Genomic DNA, 26,060 nt, shown 5'->3' on the forward strand with positions numbered 1-26,060 from the left:
CGAGCTCACGCACCTTATACCATCGAAAACTCCCCTCCCTCCCCACGCCATAGCCCGGCCCCTGCGTCCGCGGACGCTTGTGGGTGACGGGGTCGCTGCGCTCGGCCTGACAGGCGGCTGCTGGTGGCCCTTCAATGGAGTACATACGGCTCGGAAATTGAATTATCTCTCCTGTTGCCGCTTTGTAAACAAGACAAAGCCAATGATACGGCCAATTACCCTCCAATGCGGCGCGCGCAGTGTGACGAGGAAGAACGGGCAAACGGGTGCACGAAATAGAAAACCAAAATCTTTGATCGGCCAAAGTTAGGGGAATGTATCCGAAGTTCTTTTTTTTGTTCTCCCAGGACTAGACTATGTATTATATAAGAAATCACCTAAAAGACTAAGTTAAGGAGAGGCAGTGCACATGTTGGATGATGACGATATAACACAGTAGCTTATAGGTTTAAACAAAATTAATTATTAAATTCTCGAGGGTTAACGTAAGGACGTAATCATCTTACGCTGAGATGAATAAATGCCGCAAGTGTAACGTAGCCTACTCTTTTATGTCTATAGCCAATATAACGATATAATACTATGTCATGATGCAATAGCCCTAGAAAGCTACTACTACTACTACTACTACTACTACTACTACTACTACTACTACTACTACTACTACTACTACTACTACTACTATTATTATTATTATTATTATTATTATTATTATTATTATTTTTATTTTATTTTATTTTATTTTATTTTATTTTATTTTATTTTATTTTATTTTATTTTATTTTATTTTATTTTATTTTATTTTATTTTATTTTATTTTTATTTATATATTTGTATTATTATTTTATTATTACTTTTCACACATCCATCAAACACCATCAATGAAAACGTGGAAAGTGCGTAAAATAGATGGTGTTTATTAGAGTAAATTAGATTGACCTAAATAGTTCACTGGAGGGGCCGGCCAGTTTCTGTAATTCACTTTAAGGTTCACCAACTTACTCAATAAAGCCCGAGCTCAGAATCTCTCTGTGGCCTAATCGATAGCATTATTTGAGGCAAACAGCTCGAAAGAGAGGCAAAATGAATCGAGCTGCGTTTAAAAGTCTAGACAAAGGGAAAAGATCGCACTAGGAGGTGTAAGCTAATAAAAATAAGCGGTATAGCTTCTCTATAATAATAATAATAATAATAATAATAATAATAATAATAATAATAATAATAATAATAATAATAATAATAATAATAATAATAATAATAATAATAATGTCCCATATGATTTGGACCACTTCTCTTTGGGCTGTTTTGTCTCCTATCCTCTCCTCCATGGGCTCTTCCTCCTCCTCCTCCTCCTCCTCCCTCCGTCCAGCCAGTCGTCTGATCCGGCCTGGAGGCGCCAGGTTTCCCCCTGAGGCTGTCGAACAGTCAAGGACTGAACCCCTCCAAATGCACGATAATGTCATTCTACACTCTCAATAAAAAGGGTTCCACTGTTTGGCTGCTGATTCATTATGCGGCCACTTATGTCTGCTCATCTTTAATGCGTGTTTATCTTTAAACTCCACTCAATTTGGATTAGGTGTGTTTCAGACATAAAGCAGTTTGACCCATATTTCAGATTTGCATAGCCTGGACATTTCGTTATTTCATTTTATTCATTATAAATTAACTTGAATAAGCCTATTTCTAGAAATGGTCATTGAATTTGTAGCAGCTAGTAGCCTTCAGATTGTAAGTTAAAAATAATTGCTACTTAGCAAAATAAGTGAAGTCTTATTATGTCTGTTCATTAGCCTGCACTGTCCCAACACAAACTTGCAAGACACGCTGACATTGAGTTACGGTTTTGTGTCAACCGTTTGTATCACGCAAAACGTGCGTTCAGTGCGTCAAGGGAAGACTTAGACAAAAGCAAATCTTAGAAATGAACCTCATCAATTTTCATCAACACATTTAAAGCTATTAAAGGACATAATCCTATCCTGTTTCTTGACCTCGCCCAGTTTCTCAGCATGCATGGTGGAACCGTGCAGCACCATGCAGCGAGCAAGAGGAGGATGACAGCCTTCGTCACAGTAATCTCTCACATCCTTGATTGCAAAGGCATTTTTTTTTTTTCTTCCTCTCCCTCCTCCCAAGTCTGGCCTCATTTCAGCTGTCACTTTAAATGTGTCTGTTATCGGACAACTTAGCAGCGAGACATCAATTACAGGACGCACCTACTGTCTGCTTCGCCTTCCTCGATCTGTAATCAGAAAGAGGTATAGTTGGAACAGACTGGGAAAACAAGACGCTCCGTGTCAAACCGAGGACAGCGTGCACCGTATCAGCATGATGTGACGCTTTCCAATGGAGTCACCTGCTGTTTTTTTTTAAATTTACGCCCATTTTCTGCACTGCATTTTGGTCCCTGTCCCACTTATAGGTTATGTCCCACGTTTATTTTATCCTACTCTCGCTTGGACATAACGATTTGTGTATTTGGCGGATATGAAATGATATATTGTTCGCTGGCCTATAGAACGCTATTTAAATCAAGAAGATATTTGAGTAGACTCCTCCACGTCCTACGCCCATTATACTACCTATAAACTCACAAGATTAATATAAGCTCATAACATAGTTCAACATTTAAAATATGGGAGTAAAGCACAGTGTCCAAATGCTTAAAAATGGAAACGATGCCTTTTACGCACGACCATTCATATGATTTAGATTTACACTGAATACAAACAAATACACAGCTCTAATTGTCCCCACATCATGAGTGCGCTTTCATTTGTGAGCGCCTGTAAGCATCACACCTGTGCCATTGCGTCCTTTTGCCCGCGCAGTCTCCGCTATCAATCAAGCGTTTTGCGCACAGCTCGCACGCTGCTGACTCGTGCGCTTGATTTTTTTTTTATTTTACCCGCGCACGTGGACACTATAGACCGTCCCCAACTAAAGCTGAACGAAGCGGCGGAGCAGAGCACTTTAAACCCCGTTGGGTGGAGGAGGCTGCCGGTGTGACAAATTCCCTTTGTCTGCTCTGCGCGGGTACTTTATTACCCAGACGAGCAGCGTGGCCTGGAGATAACGATTCATCACGCACAGCCGGCAGCCCCACACTACGCCTTTGGGCAAAAAAAAAAAAAAAACATGCGCGTGAGGAGGAGTAGGAGGAGGAGGAGATGGCCTTTCCGTAATTAGCCCGTTATTGCATTAGTAAAATTGCTGATTACGATCCAGCACGGCTTCATGACAACTTTTCATCTAAAGTCTATAGCTATATCCAGCCCTCCTGTTGACCTATATTCCATATGTACTGCACCTCTTTTGCATCAGCTGCCCAACGAAAGCTGCAGCTGATATCTCTATGTGGTTAAAAAAAAAAAAAAAAAATCATTTACATTCCTCGCTATAGCTTATTAAATAAAATTGTAATGACGCTCAGGGGAAGTGGGTCACGAGACAGAACGATGTGTAAAAATAAAGCTAATGAAGATTCTCTAACAAGCGTTTAGTGCAATGGACCAGGACCAATGTAATAATATAGGCTATACAACTGCAACACCGCGCGTGCGTTTTGTGAAAGCTTTAGGACTATTTTATTGTGTATGCATTTAGGCCCATGTACTTATTTGTGTGTCATTCTTGGAGGTCAGGCTTTTTCTATTTTTTAACATTTTAACTGTTAGTTGTGACCCACAGTTATATATAATATAATTGTCCCAACACATGTCGAACATCCCAATATACTTATCACAGTTCACGTGCATTCTCTTGCTTCACTAATCAGTTTATCCACCAGCCTATCACTTAAAGGCACACTGCATAACATTTTGGAGTTGAAAATATATCCAAATGACCAGCTGTAGGCATAGAACATGCTAGGTATTGTCAGTGGGTAATCAAAAAATGGATTTGGACGAGAAGCTAAAACCTATTTAAATCTCATATTTAGCAGCCTTTAGCCAACATGTCCATGGAGACGAGCTGGAGACGTCCCCGCTCCCAATAAAGTTACAGCCAGGTCTGAGGAGAGCTTTTTTTTTTCTTTTATGAAAAAAAATATTTACAGTAAAATAAATGTTTGGATTTCATTGGATTTATTGGGTGAAATGTTGCACAGTGTGGCTTTAAGAACAAGACGAAACTGACTGATAAGAGGACTGAGCAGGTGTAAATGTTTTGTAAAATGCTCTATTCCCCCCTTCAAATTTTAACTAAATACTGAATGACAAATCCAGCTTTATTCCACTGAAAAACAAAACAACAGAACAGATACTCAGGGACAGGGCCTTTCATTGTGCAGCCTATACGCAGATTTAAGCAACATACAATTCGAATGACTCCATGCAGTCTATATGAAGGAATATTTTAGGATGAAGGCAAATAGTTAATCCTGTTTAGTAGGCAGGTGTTGTCAAATCCAATAAAGCATAATAATCACTCTCAGGTCCATGATGTTGTCTGATGAGTGGATGTGCGCCACGCTGCGCATAAAGGTCCGCGCTGCCCACACGCGCAAATTATATACCTGCATTTATTGAGCTTGAGGCTGACATGGAAGTCTCGGCTGTGAGAATGGCAGTAAACCTCAGAGGATGCCTTGGTTATACAGCTGACAGCTCTGAGCCACACAGACACATACTTTTCAGGAAGAGACGAGGACGGTGCAAATATAGGCCACATGTGACCTGATGGCGCTTGTGCGTAAAATCTGTTTTACGCACGGCTCAAAGCCTGAAAGAAAAAATATAATTCATGACGATAAATGCTAGTGAAATAAGTTAAACTGAATACATGTTTGACGGGGGGGAATTTTTTTTTGTCAATTTGGGAATAATTGTATTTAATTCTAAAAAAATAAATTAAAAAATACAATAATACACTCGAGCAGGTTTTATTTAGCGACACACTCTTAGATTTTGAATCAAGTGTCTATGTAGTAAGGCTTGACTCAGGCGTTCAAAGACTGTACTTTGTAATCACGGAGCCATGTCTGAAATCACCGTAAAAAAAAAATAGCCATTGGCCCAAAAAGCAGCTACAAACACACTTGTCCGCCGTCCTGGCCATAGATCTTTCTGCTTTTGCATAAACGGCCAATTATGTTGTCAGAGGTGCGCCGAGGCTGCGCGCATCCTCTCGTCCCTATTCATTTGATTGTAAAGCGCGGATCTAAACAGGCCTAATAGCAGCTCCACTCGCGCTCATCTCGTCCCGGACCGTTATTGATATGGCCTTGAATTCACACAATTGATTTTTATGCTTCCCTCTAGCCACCTTGTGCTGTGGAGAGATATCTTTATTCGCACGGAAAGTGAAATAAGTGCGTAATAAAACGGTGATATATTAAATTCGTTTTTCCCCGTGTCGCGCTTTTATTATGAGCCATTTTTCATTTTTATTGAATTGAGACCCTGGCGATCTGCGTCGACGCTCCGGGCGAAGAAAGGTGAAATCATTTGTGCAAATCAGCGATGCCTCGATTCACACTCGTGGTCTGACGCCAACTACTGTGCATCCATCTCATTTCAGCCCCTTCTCTTTGGCACAATATATCCCTTCACCACATCCCCTGCGTTTAACACGTGTCCCTGTGATCTGATTCCTCAGACTATTGTTGTAAATAAAAGCATCGCTGTAATGTGGACGCGGTTATTTTGAACTCATGTGCACAGATGAATTTATGGCTGCTTTATGCGCCGCGCACTACAGCTTCAATCATGCATTAATCCTCACAGAATTTATAGTATGCAGCTGGACACCACAGTGCACCAGCGCGACTAAGCTTTTGGGTCGCGTTTCACGGGTTGCATTCACACAAAGGGAACAAAAACAGGGTTTTAACTTACCTTTTTATTTCATTAATCAAACGGAACAATTTGATAATGTAATTGGGACTATTATATAGCACAGAACTAAACGCAATAGCGCATTATGCATTTGTAGCTAGATATTTTTGACAATAGCTAAAAAGTAAATTGAATTGTAGGCCTTATTATAGCTTTGTTGATGACATCCATCATTGCAAATATCAAAATATATATTTGTATCTAATCCTAAAATAGAAAACAATTTAAAATGTTCAATAGCCTTTTCACTTGAAATGAGACTTTACCCAAAAAGCACCTTTTTGACATGCATTTTCAATTTTATTATGCTTTGTGTTAGAGGCTATATATATATTTATTTTTTATTTTATTTATCTGAATACACGTGAACACGGTCTTTTATTTTTACGACATTAAAAGGCTCTCCTTGGATGCTGCTTTATTATTTTCAATTTTCAATACCAATGTGGTGTGCGTTCTCCCAATGTGCACAATTCTCTATAGCATAGGCTATAGAATTTAGCCTGTACAACCTTTTCGCCTTTTACGTTGTAAGAAACGCATGCCTTCTCACAGACAAAGGAAGAATACTGGTTGAATGTCAGCCCCCTTGCTTTGTTTTGACAATGAGCGAGCGCTGTGTTTTGGTGCAAAATACCGTAACACCTAATGAAGTGCATATTAAACGCTTTATCTGTATCAGCTCCAAGTGTTGACAAGCTGCGGCGAAATGTTCCAAAAGCGCTTTGACCCGGGGCCTGAAGCACCACTGACGCTGCGGCTTCTTTAAGAGACTAGAGCAAAAAAAAAAAAAAGAAAACAAGTGTCCTCGCTCAGAGAGAGAGAGGGGTGGAGGGAGGCGGAGGGGAGCGGGGAGGGAATCCGAGGGAGGGAGGGTTTGGGCTGGATGGATGACCGAATGGCAGCCTTTACGCAGAGGCTCGTCTCACCTGCTGAAGCGCACTGCTCCCATTCACTCTCCAGTCATCCCGCGCGTCTTGCTCTTCTCTTGTTTGTTTACTCCGTTCGTTTTGGCTTGTTTTGGTAAAGCGTATGGGCTTTTTTGTTTTTTTTTTAGCGCTTTAGCGCTTCCCTCGTGGATTGTAGACGAACAAAGCGCGTCAAGGCTCTCCAGAGAGAGGCGCCTCGGATGTGTGAGCGCTCCGGATAAACACCTGCTTGTTGGCGATTCCAGATCTGCCTTTTGTTTTAGTCCACTGGATACGCGTTTACGATGGATTCACAAAGTAGTCCCACGGATGAGCGCTTCCTTTAGGGACCGCCGCTGCCACAGATGATAATAATGGGCAGGTTTGGGGTCGCGCCGTTGGTTTCCAGGGAGTAGAGAACCACATTGGGCCTGTGTCGGCAGTTAACCTATACAATTCTATCCGATAAGATTCACTGACTGAAAAAATACAAGCGATGGAGCACACCGGGATCGAGGAGGTGAACCAGACGCACCAGCAGCAACACGAACCCATTAGCTTTGGCATCGACCAGATCCTCAACAGCTCGGATCAGTCCAGCGGTTGCATGCTTCCGAATCGGACGGGCGAGCAGGATTACGCGCTGGCTCCAAATGTGTATAGCAACGGCTACAACAGCGTGTACAACCCGGCTTGCTCCATGGCGGCGGCGGGTTTGGCCGGCTCCTACAACGTCAACATGAACATGAACGTAAGCATGAACATGAACATGAACGTTAACGTAAACTCGGGGGGTGCCGGGGGAGTGATACGGGTGCCGGCGCACAGACCCATGCCGCCTCCTCCGCCGCCTTCCGCCGCGGCAGCAGCGCCGCATCCGCCGCCCTCCGGGCACCCGGGGATTCCGCCTGTGCCCACTATGGGAATGGGTAACGCGGGTAACTTCACCTTCCCGTGGATGGAGAGCAGCAGGAGGTTCGCTAAGGATAGACTCACGGGTAAATACAAACTCTACGCACCTGTACACACAGTCTCATTCATGCAAAACCGAACTGGAGCAATACGAGTTCAATGCATTTCAGCCTCAGTGAAGTTACATAGTAATAAGAAATGCAGGCATGTTAGACCATTATTTATAAAGATGGACAGATAAAAAAAAAAAAAATATATATATATATATATATATATATATATATGATGTCCTTGTATTATGAGCAAATGCATCAACAATTACGCACGACTAACTACGCTTTTATGGGTTGAAAGGTCAGGGTCAAAAATTGCAAACACTAATATAACATAAAAGATTGTTTATATGTTGTAGAAACGCATTTGCCATGTGACAGGCCCAGAAAAAAATATGCTAAATTTAATGTAAATGTTTCCAACAGAGTAGGTTAATCTTAGCCAACTAGCAACCAAATGACTTTTGTCATATGACCACAGCAACAACGAAATTGTGCACTCAAGGCAAAAACAAACAAAAACAATAATTGCCCCTTATTGCATTAATAAAAAATAACGCGCACCGCAGTAATGAAAGTTAATGTATTCTATAGAACACAGCACATTTAAGTTGGTTGGAAAAAGTAAAGTAATGACTACCATAACGAGTGGTAAATTTAGAGCACGTTTAACTGCCCATATTTGGAGCAATATCTTTGAATATATAATTAGCCTATTTCTCCACTCTAGTATTATGCACAGCCAGGGACGCAGACGCAACAGAAGCCGATAACGCTTTTGTCCCCCATTCAACATCAAACTGATTTGTAAAGCAGCCTCTGAAATACGCACGAGTGTGTTCACCGCGCGCGCCACGCACAGTCATGTGTGTATCGCGGAAGCATGGCTGATGAACGAGCGCACAGATTGACATGGACGCGCTGATGAATCGGGATTGGACCATCACTCTCCATTTGCAGTGAGCGGATCACGGATAACGACGCCGCTGCCCAGCGTTTCGGCGCCATGAATGAGATACAACGACTTGACACACGCGCAACCAACTTCTGCAACATTGTCATTATTGACATCCAGAGCGCATGCGTAACTGTAAACGTTATTGCCACTGTAATGGTCTGTACAGCAGGACGGTAATTGCAATATCATTATACAACAACTTTAAAAAAACAAAAAAAACAATCTGTCTTTGGTTGCGCTGCAAAGTAAAAAAAAAAATACATATGCTAGAATTAGACAATAAATAAAACTTGTATGAGATATCCACTTATTCCCGAAGGTAGCCGTAATTGTGTGTATAAATTGTGTTGCTTTACAAAAAAAATGGTGTTGTATGAGGGGGAAAAAGACAAAACAACTTACGAATACTTTAATAATTACTAATACTGATAAAATAGTACTACTGCAACTATTAATAATATTGACAGCATTAGCAGCAATATGTTTGGCTCTCAATCGTACAGGTTCCAGCCTAGAAAAGTTTTTTTTTTAAAAGTCGTCATCTGTACTGTGTTTCGCCTTGTGTTTCGTGGTGACAGGCCACTGCTCTAACCAGTACAGATGACGACTTTAATAATAATAATCACAATAATAATAATGATAGTAACAATAATAATAGTAACAAAAAATGATTGTAAATGACCTTCTCTTCACTTGTTTTCACGTTTCGTCGGTTTACGCACGAGGCGTTGTAAATAATCATCTTCAAAACTTTATTAACAAAAAAACCAAAACAAAAAAACGTATTGACTCCGTTACGCACACCGTCGCGACGAAGATGGAGCCGTGGCCATTTTCAACCCCGTGCATCTCTCGGCCATTACCGCTCTGCTGCTCTCGTTCTGACGAGGATGACAACGAAAAAGCGCATACTACTGCACGTGCACCCTCCCCACACCACCGCCCCCCTCCCCACCCCGCCTCACCCCGGACCATGCATTAAAAATTCACCATTCCGTCCTTTCTACCTGATGAATTATTAAATACTGGGGGACAATATGTCAAACTGCAAAAAGATACAGTGTAAATAGGCTTATCAATTTTACCCGGGCACCTGAGGGCCTCTCGTTTAATTTCTCCCGGCTTCGTGACGCTGTAATTATTTCGCAGCTTACAGTATATCTCCCTCCCTTATTGATCAGCAAGCAGTCGCTTCGGTAACACTACACACACAGACACGCGCATGATACCCCAACACACACCCTCACACACACACACACACACACGCACTACACACACAGTTGGTTCCCTCGCTCGGTTTCCTATAAAAAGGCCGTAAATCAAACGCACGATCATCTATCTGTCTTGATAGCCGGGGTGTGGAGGCTGCCATTTTTTTTTTTATTTTTTTTTTTTAAACGTCCCCACTTTCGACTCGATTTCCAAGTGGAAACCGGAGGAGAATATGCGAACGGCTCCCTCCGCGCCCTACAGCCTATTCGGACAGCTCTACGCGTTCGGTGTGTGTGTGTGCGTGTGTGTAGCTATACAGATGTCCAACTTTAATTGCGCCGTGGTAGACCTATCTCATTTTTCACGACGCCAAAAGAGTTTTTCCCCGGCCCCTGCCCTCTCCAACTCCCCTCCGGCATAAATCACACTTTGCAAGATAAAATAGCCTATTGTTTGCTCCGTGTCATGAATATATCCGATTGCGAGCCTGTTTATGGGAGAGCGGTGGCGGTGGCGGTGGTGGAACTTGTTGTAATCCATAGCCGCCAACGCCAACACATTACCCAACACGAGGGAGGCAGCCACGCGTGTAGGAGAGGTTATTTTGCAATACAAGACCTGTAATCGTCGCTTTTTTAACAATGTTAGTCTTTAAAAGAAAACAGGAGAGGGGGGAAAAGCGAGAGTGGGCTGGTGGCAGTCAAAAACCACGCAAGAGGCAGCAATTACGCACGTCTTTTTTTCTTTTTCTTTACAAAACATTGCGAAATATTGGCTATGCCATGCTAATATTGACTGATTTACTCTACCTACAGTAAGACACCATGGGTATATGCGTTATTATCTCATAGCAAAATTGTTGAGGGGGGACAAAAATCCCAGGAGATGTCAAAAAGGGAAATAGTAGTCATGCGTAAAGTGTGCGTAATTGAGTTTTAAGTCAGTAATAATAATAATAATAATAATAATAATAATAATAATAATAATAATAATAATAATAATAATAATAATAATAATAATAATAATAATAATAATAATGATGAAAACGTAATCGTGCATTTGGCCGTGTCGTATTCTCCGCAGGTCACGTAGCAGCGATAAAAAGGTAATGAAAGCGTTCGCCGGGCTAAATCTCAGCGTGGCACTTAATGGCAGCAGAGCACAGATCCGATTTGATTTGAGTGAACTCGTCCTGTTTCCACCTGCTCCACGTCTCCTCCGCGCCACAGTGTTTTCTTTTTTTCTCCCTCCTTTCCTCTTCCTTCCCCCGGTGTGACAAAGCACAGTGGCTCCGTATAGTGTAATAAATAGCAATATATGTTCATGTTATATTTCAATATCCCCTTTAGAATCCTTCACGGCTATATTTATTAGATTGCTGCAGAGGTAATATCCGCAGTGGGGAAGGGAGGCGCTGTCACAGAGAACTGTTATTAAGTACAAGTGCTTTCATTACGGGGAGGGAAACGTGTTCTCTACGGTAGCATTTTATTTTGTGATATGCTTATGCCAATTGTATTACCCGGGCAGCAGGATTTAGTGGCGTCTCCCCCGCTTTATTTTTTCATTAGAAGGAAGCAAAACAGGATGTTGTTTGCGGGAAAAGCGGGATTGTCTGAAAATATGCTTTTCTCCAGGCCCGTGTGGGGCGTAAGGTACAGCAGTATATGAGCAGGTAATGTTGTAATATATCGGTTTAAGATTTCAAAACGGGTTTGATCATCTGTTTGAAATTGCTTTAATGAATGATCATAACATTTGTTCTTGTTGTGGGGAAACATTGTTTTTGCCACATACTTTGTAAGAATAGTCATTTGTGAAGAAATCAGCCTGGTGTGTGAAGTTTGCATTGTATTATGATTCGTTGATGTTATGTGGCTCAAATAGTTAATATGTGACTACAAGGGTTTACATTTTTCGTCATATATTGACTATGAAGGACGTCCGTGACGGTAAAAAACAAAACATTTCGTCACATTTTGAGTAAAAAGGTTAAAAATGGAAAGAAAGAAAATTAATAATAAATAAATAAATAGGCTACACATTCTGAAAGTTTGGGTTAATTTTCTTTAATAGTAATACAACCTAACTTATTTTGAGTTTCTTTATCATATATGATTATGTTATTGGGATTAGACTATGTAAAAGGCCCCATGCCTATGTTTTGTTTCTAAACAGTGAAATTTGTTTAAACTGAGAGCTGTGGTCAAAGCTAGTATCCTACCACATTTCTAAAGTCTGAATTCTTCACAGGGCTGAGTTTACAAGTAGATTTGACAACTTATTGTCATGGTAACCATAGCAACGATCCTGCCTGTTCAAGATAGAAAACGCTTTATAATAAATACAAACTAAATCAGGTTTCATCATTCGAGTAAACGTTACATTTACTCCACATTTATGATTTTTCATTATTTCTCACAATGCAAGTCTCTGGTGGGAAATGACCTGCTCACCAATACAGCACTCACCCTACATACACAGCACGTGACCTACGCAAGGCATAATTATAGCGCTGGGAACGAACTCGCCAACATATCTTGTTCCTTAAAGGCCGTACACTTTGAGTGGAAAAAGGACTGCTATCCGTGCAAGTATCCATAGCGTCAGGCGTTCATGTATTTTGTCAGGGTTGCACACGAGGCCCCGACAGGCTCGACTGCAGTTGTCATACGGTCCCCCCTCTAAATGTGCCTGTGCCTGGTTACTTAAAGCGGCACGGCCCAAAATAGCCGACCTAATGCAGTATTATTTAGTGCCAGACGGACGGCGTGTGCAACCTGCAAAGTGTAGTCAAGGGGGAACGAGACGTGGCCAGAGTGTAACCTAATACGCTTTTTGCTAGATACATTGCCCGTAATACAGCTGATATAAGGTTGCCAATACATCATAAAAGAATTAGAAAGTGACGAGGAAATAAAAACACAGGACAACAAAAATGAAAACAACTAAAGGCCCTGTAACTGATTTTTAGTGATGGTCCAAACAGAAGCTCCATTTTCATGCTCTGCAAACAACAGCCACCCTCCTTAGTCTAGTTAACCTGTTAAGGACCACCTATTTTGATGTACTCTTGCCTGGCTAAATTAAACAGTAACCTCTCCATATTAAAATTACTGTTAAAACAACATACTTTGTCCAAATTGCTTATGTGAACCATCATAGGAATCAGGACAAAAAGTAGCTTCTTTGTACATTTAGAAGGACATTGTGACAAAAAGGTTCTTTAGTTATAAACTTAATAAAAAATAGCTTTTTTATATCTTTTTACACATAAACTGAAATATCTTTCCTGAAAATATACTTCATAGCACACACTCCAAATTGAGTACAGTGTTAACCTTACTGGTACTCAGAATGTGTGCAAAATTTCAGAAGTCTAGGTCCAAGTATGTTGGATTTGTAAGCTTTTAAATTTTTTGGTTCTTTATCTCATTAGCATTGTGCACAAACCTCTCCAAAGTGCCAAATGTTATAAAAGCAAAAATATTTTCACATATGTGTCAAACAAAGTGCAGCAGTAACAACAACACACAACGCCTCACAAGGTCCTTTTATTTGCCACAGAAACATTTCACAAACAAACGAGCTCTTAACCTCAAAAAGCAATTCATCCCAATGTGACACGGCTTTCGTCGTGTCACTGCAAAACTCGTTTACAAACGAAAGCACGGACGTCCCCTAAAGACGCGTTAACCGGATACAATTAGCATTTTTACTATTACTGCGAATCAAACATCTGGACGATTACCATAAATGCAAATTACCCACCGAGATGAAAACGAGATTAAAAGCAATGACCCCGCCGACGTAAGAATAGAAAAGAGATAAAAATGTAATTTAGCTTTGGATGTACAGTGTTTATAACATAATATATATAAGAGAGATTAGAAGAAGCATCACTTTACTTTTTGTAAATGCAAAAATGAATAAATCAAGTGGGAGGAAGGAAAAGTACAAAAGTAGTTGATGAAAATGCTGCTTGTGTGTTGAGTTATGTTTGAACGCTTGTTGATAAAACTACAATTGATATTCATGTGGTACATGAAGAGAACTGTTTCTTCAACATAGCATTACTCAAGTTAAAGAGGACCGTGTGATAATACCTGTGGGGGGAAAAGTACTCAATTTAGGTTTATTTAAGTAAAAGTGCAATTACAGGAGCAAAGAATCGACTTAGGCTAAATGAAGGTATGAGACCACTTTGTTCAAGTATAAAAAAAGCAAACAAAAAACAAAAAGGTGAAGTATTTAACACAGATTTAGTAAATGTGTAGTATTTTTTATGTTTCACTGACTTTTCCAGACTTAATTGTTGTGATGTTTCTGCTCATAACGTCTGTACTGCAGCTTTAAACTCACCCATGACCTGTCTACAGAGATTAACTGTAAAAACACAATCATTAAATGAGCTTAGGTTGAGTAAAAGTACCTACATGCAGTTTTTACAGTGTTACTTTCCGCTACTATACTGTTGAGTCAAAGTAACGGAGTACCGGCCTGTGTTTGCATCCAGAATATCTTCCTTGCAAATCCATTCCGTTGCACGGAGCAGCCAGAGTCGGAACGGCAGTACTGCCATGCCCCCTGGAGACACCTACTGTATGCAGATGTTTATTCATTTTGGCCCGTGGTGCGCTTTCCGACAGAACAAAAACAAATCAACACAGTGTAGAACAGCGTCGGAGGGAGGGGTGACGCTCCAAACACACACAGCCCCCCCCCCCCCCTCCTCGTGTTGTTGACTTCCATTTGGTTTCAAAAGGAGACCGCGGCCGGGGGAGTGGATCCATGGCCAAAAACGATCGGGTTACGCCGTATCGATCTTCTGTTTACCCCTGGCTGACAAAATAGACAGGATTCATAGATATTTTATGATGCTGCAGAAGAAGTTGTCATTAATACCCATAAAACAAGGAGACGGGAAAAAGCAGACAGTAAAAACATATAAAAGAGCAACACAGGTGTGTGTCAGTGCACATTCCAAAAGCTGTCCATGTGTGTGTTGAGTGGTCTGTAGATGCATGTGCAGATATGTGTGTAAACTGTGACGTACTTGCCTGTAAGTAATGCCGTATGCACCGATGTCTGCTGTATTAACATATTTACATGTATGTACAGTGAAGGCTTTGTTTGGTCTGCAGGGTAAACTTAACACAAGACAGTGACATATTGTCTGCTCATCAGCTAATATTAGACCTAACAAATAAACAATAAAACAAATAATAAATGCACAGTTGATAAATAGCAGACCCTGCTAGAAATGGTTGACTTCTCTGTCAGCGTAATAATTGTACGTATAGCAGATGAAAGGACAGTGCTGGCTGTGTGTTTTCCTTGGAATAACATGATGCAGACCAGTCTGTTGTTGTTCAGACAAACTCTATAGAAACATGAGGACAGACAGGGGCTGACAGTGATTGGCCTGAATGTCCAGGTTTGATGCATGTTTGTAGTTGTGCTGGTTGTCACTGATTGTCTTAATAGCAGTTGTCCTGTAGAGGCACAGCCTGTGTAGAATAAACTAAACCCTGTTAACCCTTGTGTGTTCATGATATGACTCCTTCATGTGATTAGTGGCTGTGCCCGCGCCGGCTCCAGACAGGACCTGACTGTGTCTCCCTTTCCTTTAGGGGAGCAGGCAGAGGAGAATCGAGCAGCTGAGGCCACAGGGGGGCCGGGGCCCGCTGCGCCCCTCTGTCCTCTCCCCAAGGGAGACATCGGCAGGGTGCCTGTCTGGAGCACTGTGGAGACACTGGCCAAATGCTATTACCCCGAGCTCGCTCACCTGCGAGACAGCAATGGCCTTCTGGCAGATTATGCTTTCGCTAAGGGGGCTTACCCAGGTGAGTCTCCCCCCCCCAATACTTGTGAATCCCTTTCAGTGTTGATTTGAACTTTCAGTGGCAATTTAATCCAGCAATTTATTGTTTTCAATAGTAGTGTGAAAATGTAACATTCCCTACGAATGTATTCTGTTTCAGTTTTCAAAAGTGTGACGAGGGAATAGCTGCAGTAATTACAGCTTTCTGCTTGAATTGGCTGCTTCTCGGCTATTCTTCGCGCCTCCCCAGACACAGGAGCCTTTCTAAATGGTCCAGTAGACCTCAGAATTATGTGGCTGTGCAGTAAAAACTGAGAGGACACAAATATGGGCTATCATTAAATGAGTTCTCTGAAATGTTTCCATTGAAAGTAAAGTGAAAAGTCTTCTAATTGACATTTGTTGTGATTGCAGCAGCCCTGTCGCCCTTCTCAGTGACACGGCGCATCGGACACCCGTACCAGAACCGGACGCCACCCAAAAGGAAAAAGCCGCGGACGTCCTTCAGCCGCGTGCAGATCTGTGAGCTGGAGAAACGCTTCCACAGACAGAAGTATCTGGCCTCAGCCGAGAGAGCCACGCTGGCCAAGGCTCTGAAGATGACAGACGCACAAGTCAAGACCTGGTTCCAGAACAGACGCACAAAATGGAGGTATGAAAACAACAAAGTCACACTGCTTCTATAATAAACACAGCCGATATTTCTGACTTCACGTCCAGGGGCGCTGTAATAGGGCGGGCTTGCGGGGCCGGGACTGGGGGCTCTCTCTGCTTCTGTGTTCTAAGTCAAACCTGTATGATTTGTTTGCTTGTTTAACATCTCCCCGCGCCAAAGAGAATCAACAGCGTTCACTCAACAACGACACCTGCAATCTTTCCAAAGCGTTTTGTCTCGGCCGTTGCAGCAGGATCACTCCGCCGTACAGCCCCTCCCTCCCCTTTCACTTCATTCTTCCCACAGCCATAAATCGACATCATCGAGCAGCGTCGTCTGTCTTTCGCATGGGAGAAGGAAGGTGGGGGGGGGATCCAAACTGCTTACTGTCTTAAACACGACTAAAAGGCCCCGCGGCTTGAGCATTAACGTTGCGTCCGACAACACAACACCTATTTTGCTTAGGCCAGCCTGCCATCGGAGGCCAGTTCACTTGACCAAGCACATTTACCCCATCCTCCCTGAAAGGCCTTTTAGAAAGGTGCTGTCCCAAGCAAAATGCTCATGGGGGGGAATGGACAACTAAAGTCATAGAAAAAAAAAATGCTCCACTTCATTCTGAATGTTGTTTATAGCCATTTGGAAGTAAATGAGAGTGGAATCCGATTACTACGGCCTGCTGCCTCTAGTTAAAGGGACAGCGCACATAGCTCATAAGCAAATTACCTACGGCTAAATTAGCTTTTAGCGTTTTAATGTGTAAATGATCCTCGGCCATTGGAGAATTAGTTATTTTGAAAATCAATGGTAAATGAGATTAGTTTAAAAATACTATTTGGGGTTGACAGTTTAATCAATAGAGAGCGGTTTGCATGAGCGGCTAAATTCTGCAAACAAGAAATAAACACGTTTGCCTCGGTGGATTTGCAAATGTACTGCATATCATTTGAAAAGCTAGTTAATGCTAGTTTTACACAAGTGAAGAGGCAAATGTTTGAGCGGGGAAAAAAAGTCATTTTATAGTATTTGTTAACATTTGAGACAGAGGAAGAGCTCCATAGACCAAGGATGGAACTGGGACTTGCTCATGGCCCAATGGTACAGTATGGTTGCACGTTGTGTGCCATGACCTGTACCCATGCCCAGGAAGGAAGTGAAATCATAGAAAAATATCCCATAGGTCAAAAATCTTCACTTTTTGCCTTGTTTTGGTGGAAAATGTGTCTAACCCTAAGTTCAATGATCTTATCCCAATGCGATTCAATTCAATTCAAATAAATTCATGTCTGGGCAAATACATTTGAACAGGTTATTATTTCACTTCTCATTTCTACAACCGCAGCAAAATAGCCTGGCCGATACCTTCACGTACACGTTGAAAATGTTGTAACAGGATAATCCGTCGGCGTCCGCGCAGAGTATGGGGAATGGCGCTAACCGGTTTTAACGATATTCTCGTTTTGCAGAGATTTATGCTGTTCCCTGTGGTGGGACCCGATATAGGGTGAGCGTGAGGGATGTCTTTGCGTGACGACTACGCTAGTAACAAGAGCGTGATCGAATCAACAGCCGGCCAATCGCATTATGATAATGCTGTTAACAATAATGTGTGGCTAATGGATGCAGCTTGGTGTGTATGAAAGAGTGTTTTAGAGGTGTGCCTGTGCACCTGCCACGTGTGCTATTTTTATACTACTTCTTATCATCAATATTCATTAGATACACATATCGACTATTAAAATTACTTTTAAAAAAACAGTACAAATTTCAGTAAATGTAATATTCAGTTCTAAAGATCAAGATACTGACTTTTGAGTAGGATTAAAAAGGCACGGATTTGCAAGCAAGACTGGCTCCAATTTCATTAAATGATGCAGTATTTTTCTTCCATTATAATTGATTTAAAGCATTTTGATGATATGTTCATTTAGTCTATTTAGATTTTGTACAACTCAATTAACCATATCAGCATAAAGATTTAGGGTTTGTTGCTGTTTCGGTCCACCTGGTTCAGCCATGTTCGCAGGGCGCAGTAACCGCTTTGGGCAGCAGAGGGCAGTCTATCAAAGCTGGATCGAAACATGGAAGCGGACCATGAAATTCAAACGTCTACAAACTTTAAAGTTTAGCGCAGCGATATTGACAGACGACACTCTACGGAGAATTCTATGATGTCTGTGTAGAGTCGGCGTTATATTTAAACTTTGATGATGCGATATTAGCAATGAGCCTTTTCTCTTTTCTGTTACGCCACTGATTTTTAGATTCGTTGCTTTTTTTTGCTTCTTGGTTTGGTTTGCAATGGTTGATGAGTCAGTGAACGCTCGCACTAGGATTCCACCTTCACTCAGGCTATTTTACATTGATGCTGGTAGTTCTTGACCTAAGGCAAGACACTGTATAGGGATTTTTTTATTTTATTTACAGATATCAATTTGAAGCATTTGCTGTAGATTACTGGCATAAATGTGACAAAAATATATATTGCAAGTTTTCTGTCATTTTATGTTTTCCTATAAAAAACAAGGTGTTTTCTGCCTAAAAACGCCCAAAACTTCCCATCTTTTCGGCAACGAAATCTGAATAATGGATTGAGCTACATTCGTATTTATGATTTTATTTTATTGATGAATGAGTTACCAAGACTTTTTCAGAGGGAATTATGGAGATCAGGAAAAATCTGTAAAAATTTAATTTTCACTTTATTTTTTGACATTCAAAACTCAATAAATAAGGAAAGGAATTACATATTAAAAAATCCCTCTGAAAAAATCTTCAAGTTCCGTCCGAGGCTGGACAATTTGAAGTCTTTAGGTGCTGCTGACGACAATGAGCCACAATGAGAGAAAAATGCATTTTCAGAAAAAGGCCCTTGAAATTACGTTTTCCCATATAAGTCAATGGGGAAATATTGAATCAGCGCAATATTTAAACATGTTGTTATGAAGATTAGGTATATTTTTTGTTTCCAGGCTTAAGTTTTCAGAGACCAATTTGGTCCAAAACCAGAAAACTGAAAAAATTGAGTTTGGCCTGTATACAGTGTCTCCCCTGTATTGGTAGCATTGTACTTTAGCGACAGCAAAACAATAGCATGGGGAAATGTGTGTGAAAAAGGCACAATTCAATCTGCTTCATATCATAATATAGCATAATTACAACCCTATACTATTAAATTTATCATCCTATTAGCATGTTATTACTGTCCTGTAAAGTGCAACCAATCCGTCCCTCTCTCAACAATCATTTCAAGTGCGACGCAGATAAAATGGTAAACCGAGGACACATATTACACAGCACATGCCCACCTCAACATGTACTGCTTGTGTAAACATCTGCCGCTCACCTCGAGGGTAAAACGCTTTCCCGCCGTGTCCTCTCTATTCACCTCTCCTCCTCACCTCGTGTCAGCGTCTCCTCTGCAGCAGCTGTCACTCACTGGGGATGACTGTCACGTAGCCTGGAGCAATTTCTGCACAGGTGTTGAGTAAACGCACCGTAAATACAAGCTTTTACAGCAGCTCTTTGCGGGGCTAAGTGCCGCCGCCGCCACTGACTCAATCTGTCTTTGCTTTTGAATCTCTGTGTTGTATCTTATTCTGAATTGTTGTGTGCCATGTGTGATTGAAGCTAGATCTGCTATAAGTATCTAAAGCGCAGCTGTGTGTCACTAAGCTTTATGTTTATCTTGTTAACATAATACAATGGGCTACGTTTACCTTTTTTATATCTTATTTTTCCAATATTGATGTGCAGAGTTTGGCTTTTCCAGGCAATGATCATTCGGGATCTAAAAGGATCAAAACAACTCATCTGAGGTCATTTTCAGTGGCTCCAAAAGCTATGGCGCTTTGCTATGTACTCATTGTTTACATACTGCAAACCTGATTGTAATCCCTCATGTGTTCGCTCCAGGAGACAGACGGCAGAGGAGAGAGAGGCCGAGCGGCAGCAGGCTAACCGGCTAATGCTCCAGCTGCAACAGGAGGCCTTCCAGAAGACCCTGTCCCAGCCGCTGCAGCCGGACCCCCTGTGCCTGCACAACTCCTCCCTGTTCGCCCTCCAGAACCTCCAGCCATGGGCCGAAGAAAATAAGGTGGCCTCAGTCACCTCTATGGCTTCTGTAGTGTGACTGCGAGTGTGAATGGACCACTGGGGGGTGACACACACAGTGAGGCAATATATAATATAGAGCGGAGGAATTCGGATCAGGATCGTTTTATTTGTATTATTTGATGGACATTGTTCTTCCATGTTACCGTTACCAGCAGCATTTTAGGAAATAATCTTACAGTAAATGAGCACTTGCGATTGCACAGAGAGACTAAGTTCTGATGGTGGTTTTCTCAAATATATTCAGCTCTGGACGAAAAAAAGAGATAACTGCCGTTTAATCTTTTATGAGTTCGAAAACCAATCCAAGCCATTTAGTCAGACCTCGCGCTGTTTCCTTGAGAAGTATGCTAATGCTAACCACTGCTGTCAAGGAAACTGAGAAAATGTCAAGATGAATGTATTTTATATGATTATTTTTATAAGGTGAAGCAAAGCACTGCAACAAAACAACGTTGCTATGGCATCAAAAAGGTTTTCATTTGGGTTTACCTAAAAGCTTTCAACTTCAAGCTGCATATTAAAGCTTATACAAACGGTGGGCCACAGACTAGTGGTCAGTGCTGTGAAACAGAGAAGTGCATGGATTAAGATTTGGTTTGACTGTGCCCCCACACCGTTATCTTGGCTTGGATTTTGGTACCATAAGATGGACCTTTGGGTGTTTTCACACATGTTGAAGCCGACCCAATACCGCTCTAGTTTCAGCTGTATTTACCAGTACTGCAATGTTAATTCACTTGCATTCACTTGCTCTCGCTCCAAAAGCTGCACCATCAGCCACGTTACAGCGGTCATTTCTCTCTCTCATGGTTAAATACAATGAGGCTGATACACGAGACTGAGGAGAGATGCAATTTCATTGTTCTTGGTCCTGATGAAGGGCTAAGACCCCGAAACGTTGCTACTGCCGGTGAGAGCATTACAATGATTGGTGAGCATATAGCTGTGCAGATCTTTTCTATTTTTTCACTGTACTGTTTTTTGGATCCAGCACACTGGCTGAGAATTGTGGATGTGCATGTCTTCCCTCCTAAACTATGCACTTTAATTTGCACATTTTCTGTGCAGCAGGCAGAGAGAGAGAGGCAGAGGAGCCTGTGTGAAAACCCCCTTAATATCAGGTCCATCTCGTGGTCCAACAATTATTGAAATCATGAAGGTACAGGATATTTACACTTTAAGCACACTATTGTATTACAATTGGGTCAATTTTGCTAGAAGCAGGATACCTAAAAAATTGGTGTGAACTACAATGTGCATCTCTTGCATTAACAATTAAAACATTGTATCAAAGTCACACTCATCATGTCATCATGATGAGTGGTATAGACAACAGAGTCAAAGATTTCATGACTGTTTTGGTGGTGTACCTTTTCTAAACTGCCTTGATTAAATTGAATCTATTGGACACTTCAAAACAAACAGAAAACAAAAGAGCAAGCAAATAAATGTATATTTTGCAGTGATCTCATTTTTATCCAGAGCTGCCCATTAAATAATACGTTTCCGCTTTCCCCTCCAGCTCACGGCTTAAGGAAAGACAGAGGAGGGCAGTGTATCCCCAAACGGACACCTCTGTACATGCCCCAACTATCAAGTCCGCCCCCCCACACGTACTTTTGCCTCCGGACCACACGAGGCAGCAGAGACTTAATGCTGGCACACATGTCGCCGCATGACTTTTCTCCCCGCTTTTGACTTTGTACAATATAATAAAAATGCATGTTTCGACACTTTTCTGTGCGCTCTCGGACATCCCAATGAGAGCGGCTGCGGCTTTCGCGTTGGCGGGAACTGAACGCAGAAAAATGTCCAATTTGAGAAGTGTTTTATATTAAATAATATTGTGACTTTTTTGAAAAGATATCAAACCTCTGTTGTTGTTGTTGTTGTTGTTGTTGTTGTTTTTTTCCTGTCTCCGAATGCATTTTCTTTTCACCATGCAATAATAGTTGATGAGTACTCAGAGCTAGGGGGACTGGGATTGATTACACATTAAAGTTTCAAACCACCCAAAGGTAAGATATAGCTGGATTGTATCAGGACAGAGCAATACGTCTTTTTTTTTTTGTTCATAAAAACTGATGACTACAGCTCCCGTGTGTGGACGTGTGAAGAGGAGGGATGCCCAAATACAGGGGGAGCGGGCTCAGCAAAAGTGTCCCTGGATAAATATATAAGACTTCGCAAACACAAGGCAGCTCCAATTAGAGTCGTGGTGAAACAACAAAGTGTTGTTGTCAAGGCATCAAGATGGCAGGTCTCAAGTAAATAGGAATACAAAATGAGAAGCAGCTTCCAAAACTGCCTGGAATATTTTGCAACACTTCCCTTAACATATTTAGCATGTTTCCATCGATGGCCACCTAGACACCACACAGCCTCTTATCACTGCCCCGGTCCCATCACGAAAAAAATGCTTATCCCACACGTCACAACAAAGCAGCCTATCTGGGATCACAGTGTACACATTCAGGATCTTTGCTCGTAAATGGGCCTTCAAAACGATGATCGCCACTTGAGTCATATCTAAGCCCCGCCTCCTTTTGTTGACAGGAAGTGTAGCTCCATTCAGCAGACTGTCAGGACAAGTCAGTCTCCTTATCTCGCCGATCCCTTCTGACAACGGATGCGAAAATAAATGAGGCTTGCCGGGCTCTGGGGTAAACTTTGTGGACATTGTGTTGAGAATGGGCGTAAAGCGCAAGTAAAACGTAGCCTATTATTTTGAATTACACATTGGTTAAAAGTAAAAACTGACTGACATCTAGCTAGTGAGCATTTTAGTACAGTAGTTCAGAAAATTGTGTGTTATTTCAGGTTTTATGCTTTGTTCTGGGTAAGTGTTAGCATTTCAGCAAAGTAAGGGAGTCCCACAGGGGGCATCTTAGGGCCCCAATTATAGTAAAAGCAACCCTGAACATACGATCAGTGTTATTATTAAAAATGTTTTTAGCGCTTTGCAATTCCCACTGCCACTACACCAGCCTTTCATGCGTTGCTTTCTGGGTCGTCCTGCCTGGTTGGGATCCTGTCAGTGGTAAGGCTGTTTTCCAGGTGACACCTCCTCCAACCCCCATTTCCTTCTGCTTTCATCTCTCCACTCCCAGGCCAGGGAGACGTGACTTGGCCCGGTTTACTCAAATTCTTCTCCTTCACTGTTTTAGAAACGGTGCATTGTGCCATACTGCAGGTGCTTGAGATATGTTTTTTTTTACCTCTCCCAAAGTGCCCTGTCTTTATCCAATAAAATGTCACCGCACAAGATGAACAATAGGCATGAGAGAGAGAAAGAGAGAGAGGGAGAGCAGAGCATATCAGCAATGTTTTGAAGAGGGGCACATAAAACTATTCCATTCTCAGTAAGAAATAGAGTCAGTGTTTATCAAGTTGTGAAAGGCACACAAACTATAAGGTCCCAGGTTTGGTTCCTACATGAGCCAGGTGGGTCTATATGCACCGTTTGCATGTTCTCTCTGTGCCCGCGTGGGTTTCCCCTGTCAACCCAAAACATGCTCAGTCTGGCTAATCCTTCCCGAACACTGCACTGCGGTCGCCCACGTATGAGTCAAATGGGCGTAAAGTGTATCTAAACCAATATAGATTAATAAAAAATGCAACCTCTGATTCTGGTAAAAATACTCTGTGGCACGAACAATTTGTAGGCCATCTAATGACGGCATGCATCAAAGAAAATAAAATAAATCTAATGTCCCGTGCAGATAGACAACAATTGTACAATTGTATGTGTTTGGTGGTAGAAGTAATTACCCCTTTCACCTGCCAAGTTCACGGCTGCTTTATGAGATGCAAGAGCATTTGTCCTTTGAAAATATTGTATCATATGCCAGGTTTAGGAAGTATACCACATGTTGGTCTAGTTGTATGTTCTGCAAACTGTATCAAGTTGGACAACTACAGGAGGCTGGTGTATCGAACAAGAAATGTGGAAAATCCAAAATGAATGGATCTGGTAAATTTTCCGACAAACGTCTGAGGAATAGTGTTGTGCTGTGGCTTTATGTGACAGCAATACAGTTATCAAAATATAACAATTTACTTTATTTTTAGTGTGTCAATAAGAATGTTACAAAACTCGGGACCCATAATGGGACGTAGCAAAAGTTTTAGGGTATGAAGATTTTGGCCGATGGTACAGACACATTCAATGGCCCTAAAAGGAGTGCTCTTTACTGAGTTTTTGAAAATAAAAAATACGTCGGCATTTTTCATGTCGCCTACTTAAGTGTTTAAAATTCTATTTGGTGTAAGAGTCTATTTTCAAAATCATCTTGGGGCCAGAAGATATGCTTGAGGGACGTATTTGGTCAGAACAAAATTAAATTTTCATAACTCAACTCAGCTTCTGTTGCCATGCTTTGAAGTTGAAGTCCATTGTGAGCAATACAATGTAGCCTAAATGAAGCAAATAATTCCCCATGACGAGAGCCCTTGCAACAACGAAAGGAGAAAGTCAGTTTATTTAATTTGTATTTATTTGGATGTATTTTTATACCCCTGAATATCAAAAAAAAAGTGTTGGTCGTACTAGTTGCTTATGTCTTTCAGATACTTTTATTTCAAAGTTGGAAATACGGTCCTTTTTTAAAATGTATATATTTATTTATTTTAATTACAATGTACAGAAACAAACAAACAAGGCACGTTAAACCTACATTGCCAATGTCAGTGAGAAAACATAAAGCCAAAAATAATTATAATAATAATAATAATACAAATAATAAAGTCAGGGGCAGCACGAAAAGCGTAAAAATCATTCAAATAGACCAAAATCTACAAGAAAACTTCCAAGAATATTTGCATTTTTTTGTTCAGTTAGAGCTCATTCTTCCTGTGAGTTACAGTGGGTTTAGTTTTAAAGAAGGGGTATTTGTGAATAAAATGTTTGCACAAAAGTCCAATCCAATCCCAGTCCAGCTTTATTTATAATGTGCATAATGCAAAACAACAGGGTTGACCAAAGTGCAGTACACACGTCATAAAACAACAACACAACTAAGTGATAAAAAAAAGATAACAAATCAAATCAGTACAAGTATCAGTATAAGTGGAACCATATACAGCACAAAACAAACATCAATGCTAAAAGTTAGTCAGAAGTTAAAAGCTGAAGTAAAAAGGGAGGTTTTCAGCTGGGACTTAAAAATAGTAAAAGTAATAAATTATTCACCCTATAATTAATATTAATATGTTTAACATTTGTCCAAAATGTGTCTTCATTCATCAATAAAGTAGCCAATTGAATCCCCTTGGACTGAAGCCATCTCTGAAGGTCTTGCCAAAAACTTTGTATTAGTACATCACACGAATAGAAAATATGGTCTAGGTTATTTTCACTGTATTACAAAAAAAATAATTACAATTCAGTTTATATGGTAAACCTATGTTTTATAAACTCGTTTATCACTCGCCGAGTGACTGCATCCTACCACTAATCCAATAGCTCCATCTAGTGGCCACACACTGGAATATACACAAGAGCTCAGATTCCATTGGCTCGCGCTTTCTGAATACGTCACCTTGAGTTCGGCTCGCCATTGGCTTAGTGGCCTGTCAAT

The 26,060-nt window shown here is 41.2% G+C and overlaps 1 protein-coding gene across 4 annotated transcripts; it reads left to right on the top strand.

Annotated features, from left to right (window-relative positions):
- Window positions 1–6,770: 6,770 nt before the first annotated feature.
- tlx2 (T cell leukemia homeobox 2) lies at window positions 6,771–22,366 on the top strand. 4 transcript variants are annotated; one of them, XM_079556791.1, is made up of 5 exons: window positions 6,771–7,749; window positions 15,520–15,732; window positions 16,125–16,362; window positions 20,281–20,461; window positions 22,004–22,366. In XM_079556791.1, the coding sequence occupies exons 1-5, from the start codon at window positions 7,248–7,250 to the stop codon at window positions 22,013–22,015; spliced, it is 1,146 nt and encodes a 381-aa protein (XP_079412917.1). In that variant the 5' UTR covers window positions 6,771–7,247; the 3' UTR covers window positions 22,016–22,366. The 4 variants fall into 4 exon arrangements, with proteins under 4 accessions (XP_079412917.1, XP_079412915.1, XP_079412916.1 ...); XM_079556789.1 differs by lacking the exon at window positions 22,004–22,366 and having other exon boundaries at window positions 20,281–20,668; XM_079556790.1 differs by lacking the exon at window positions 22,004–22,366 and having other exon boundaries at window positions 16,128–16,362; window positions 20,281–20,668.
- The last annotated feature ends 3,694 nt before the right edge of the window (window positions 22,367–26,060 follow it).

This window comes from Gobius niger (genome assembly GCF_951799975.1).
Source record: "Gobius niger genome assembly, chromosome: 5".
NCBI lineage: Eukaryota > Metazoa > Chordata > Actinopteri > Gobiiformes > Gobiidae > Gobius > Gobius niger.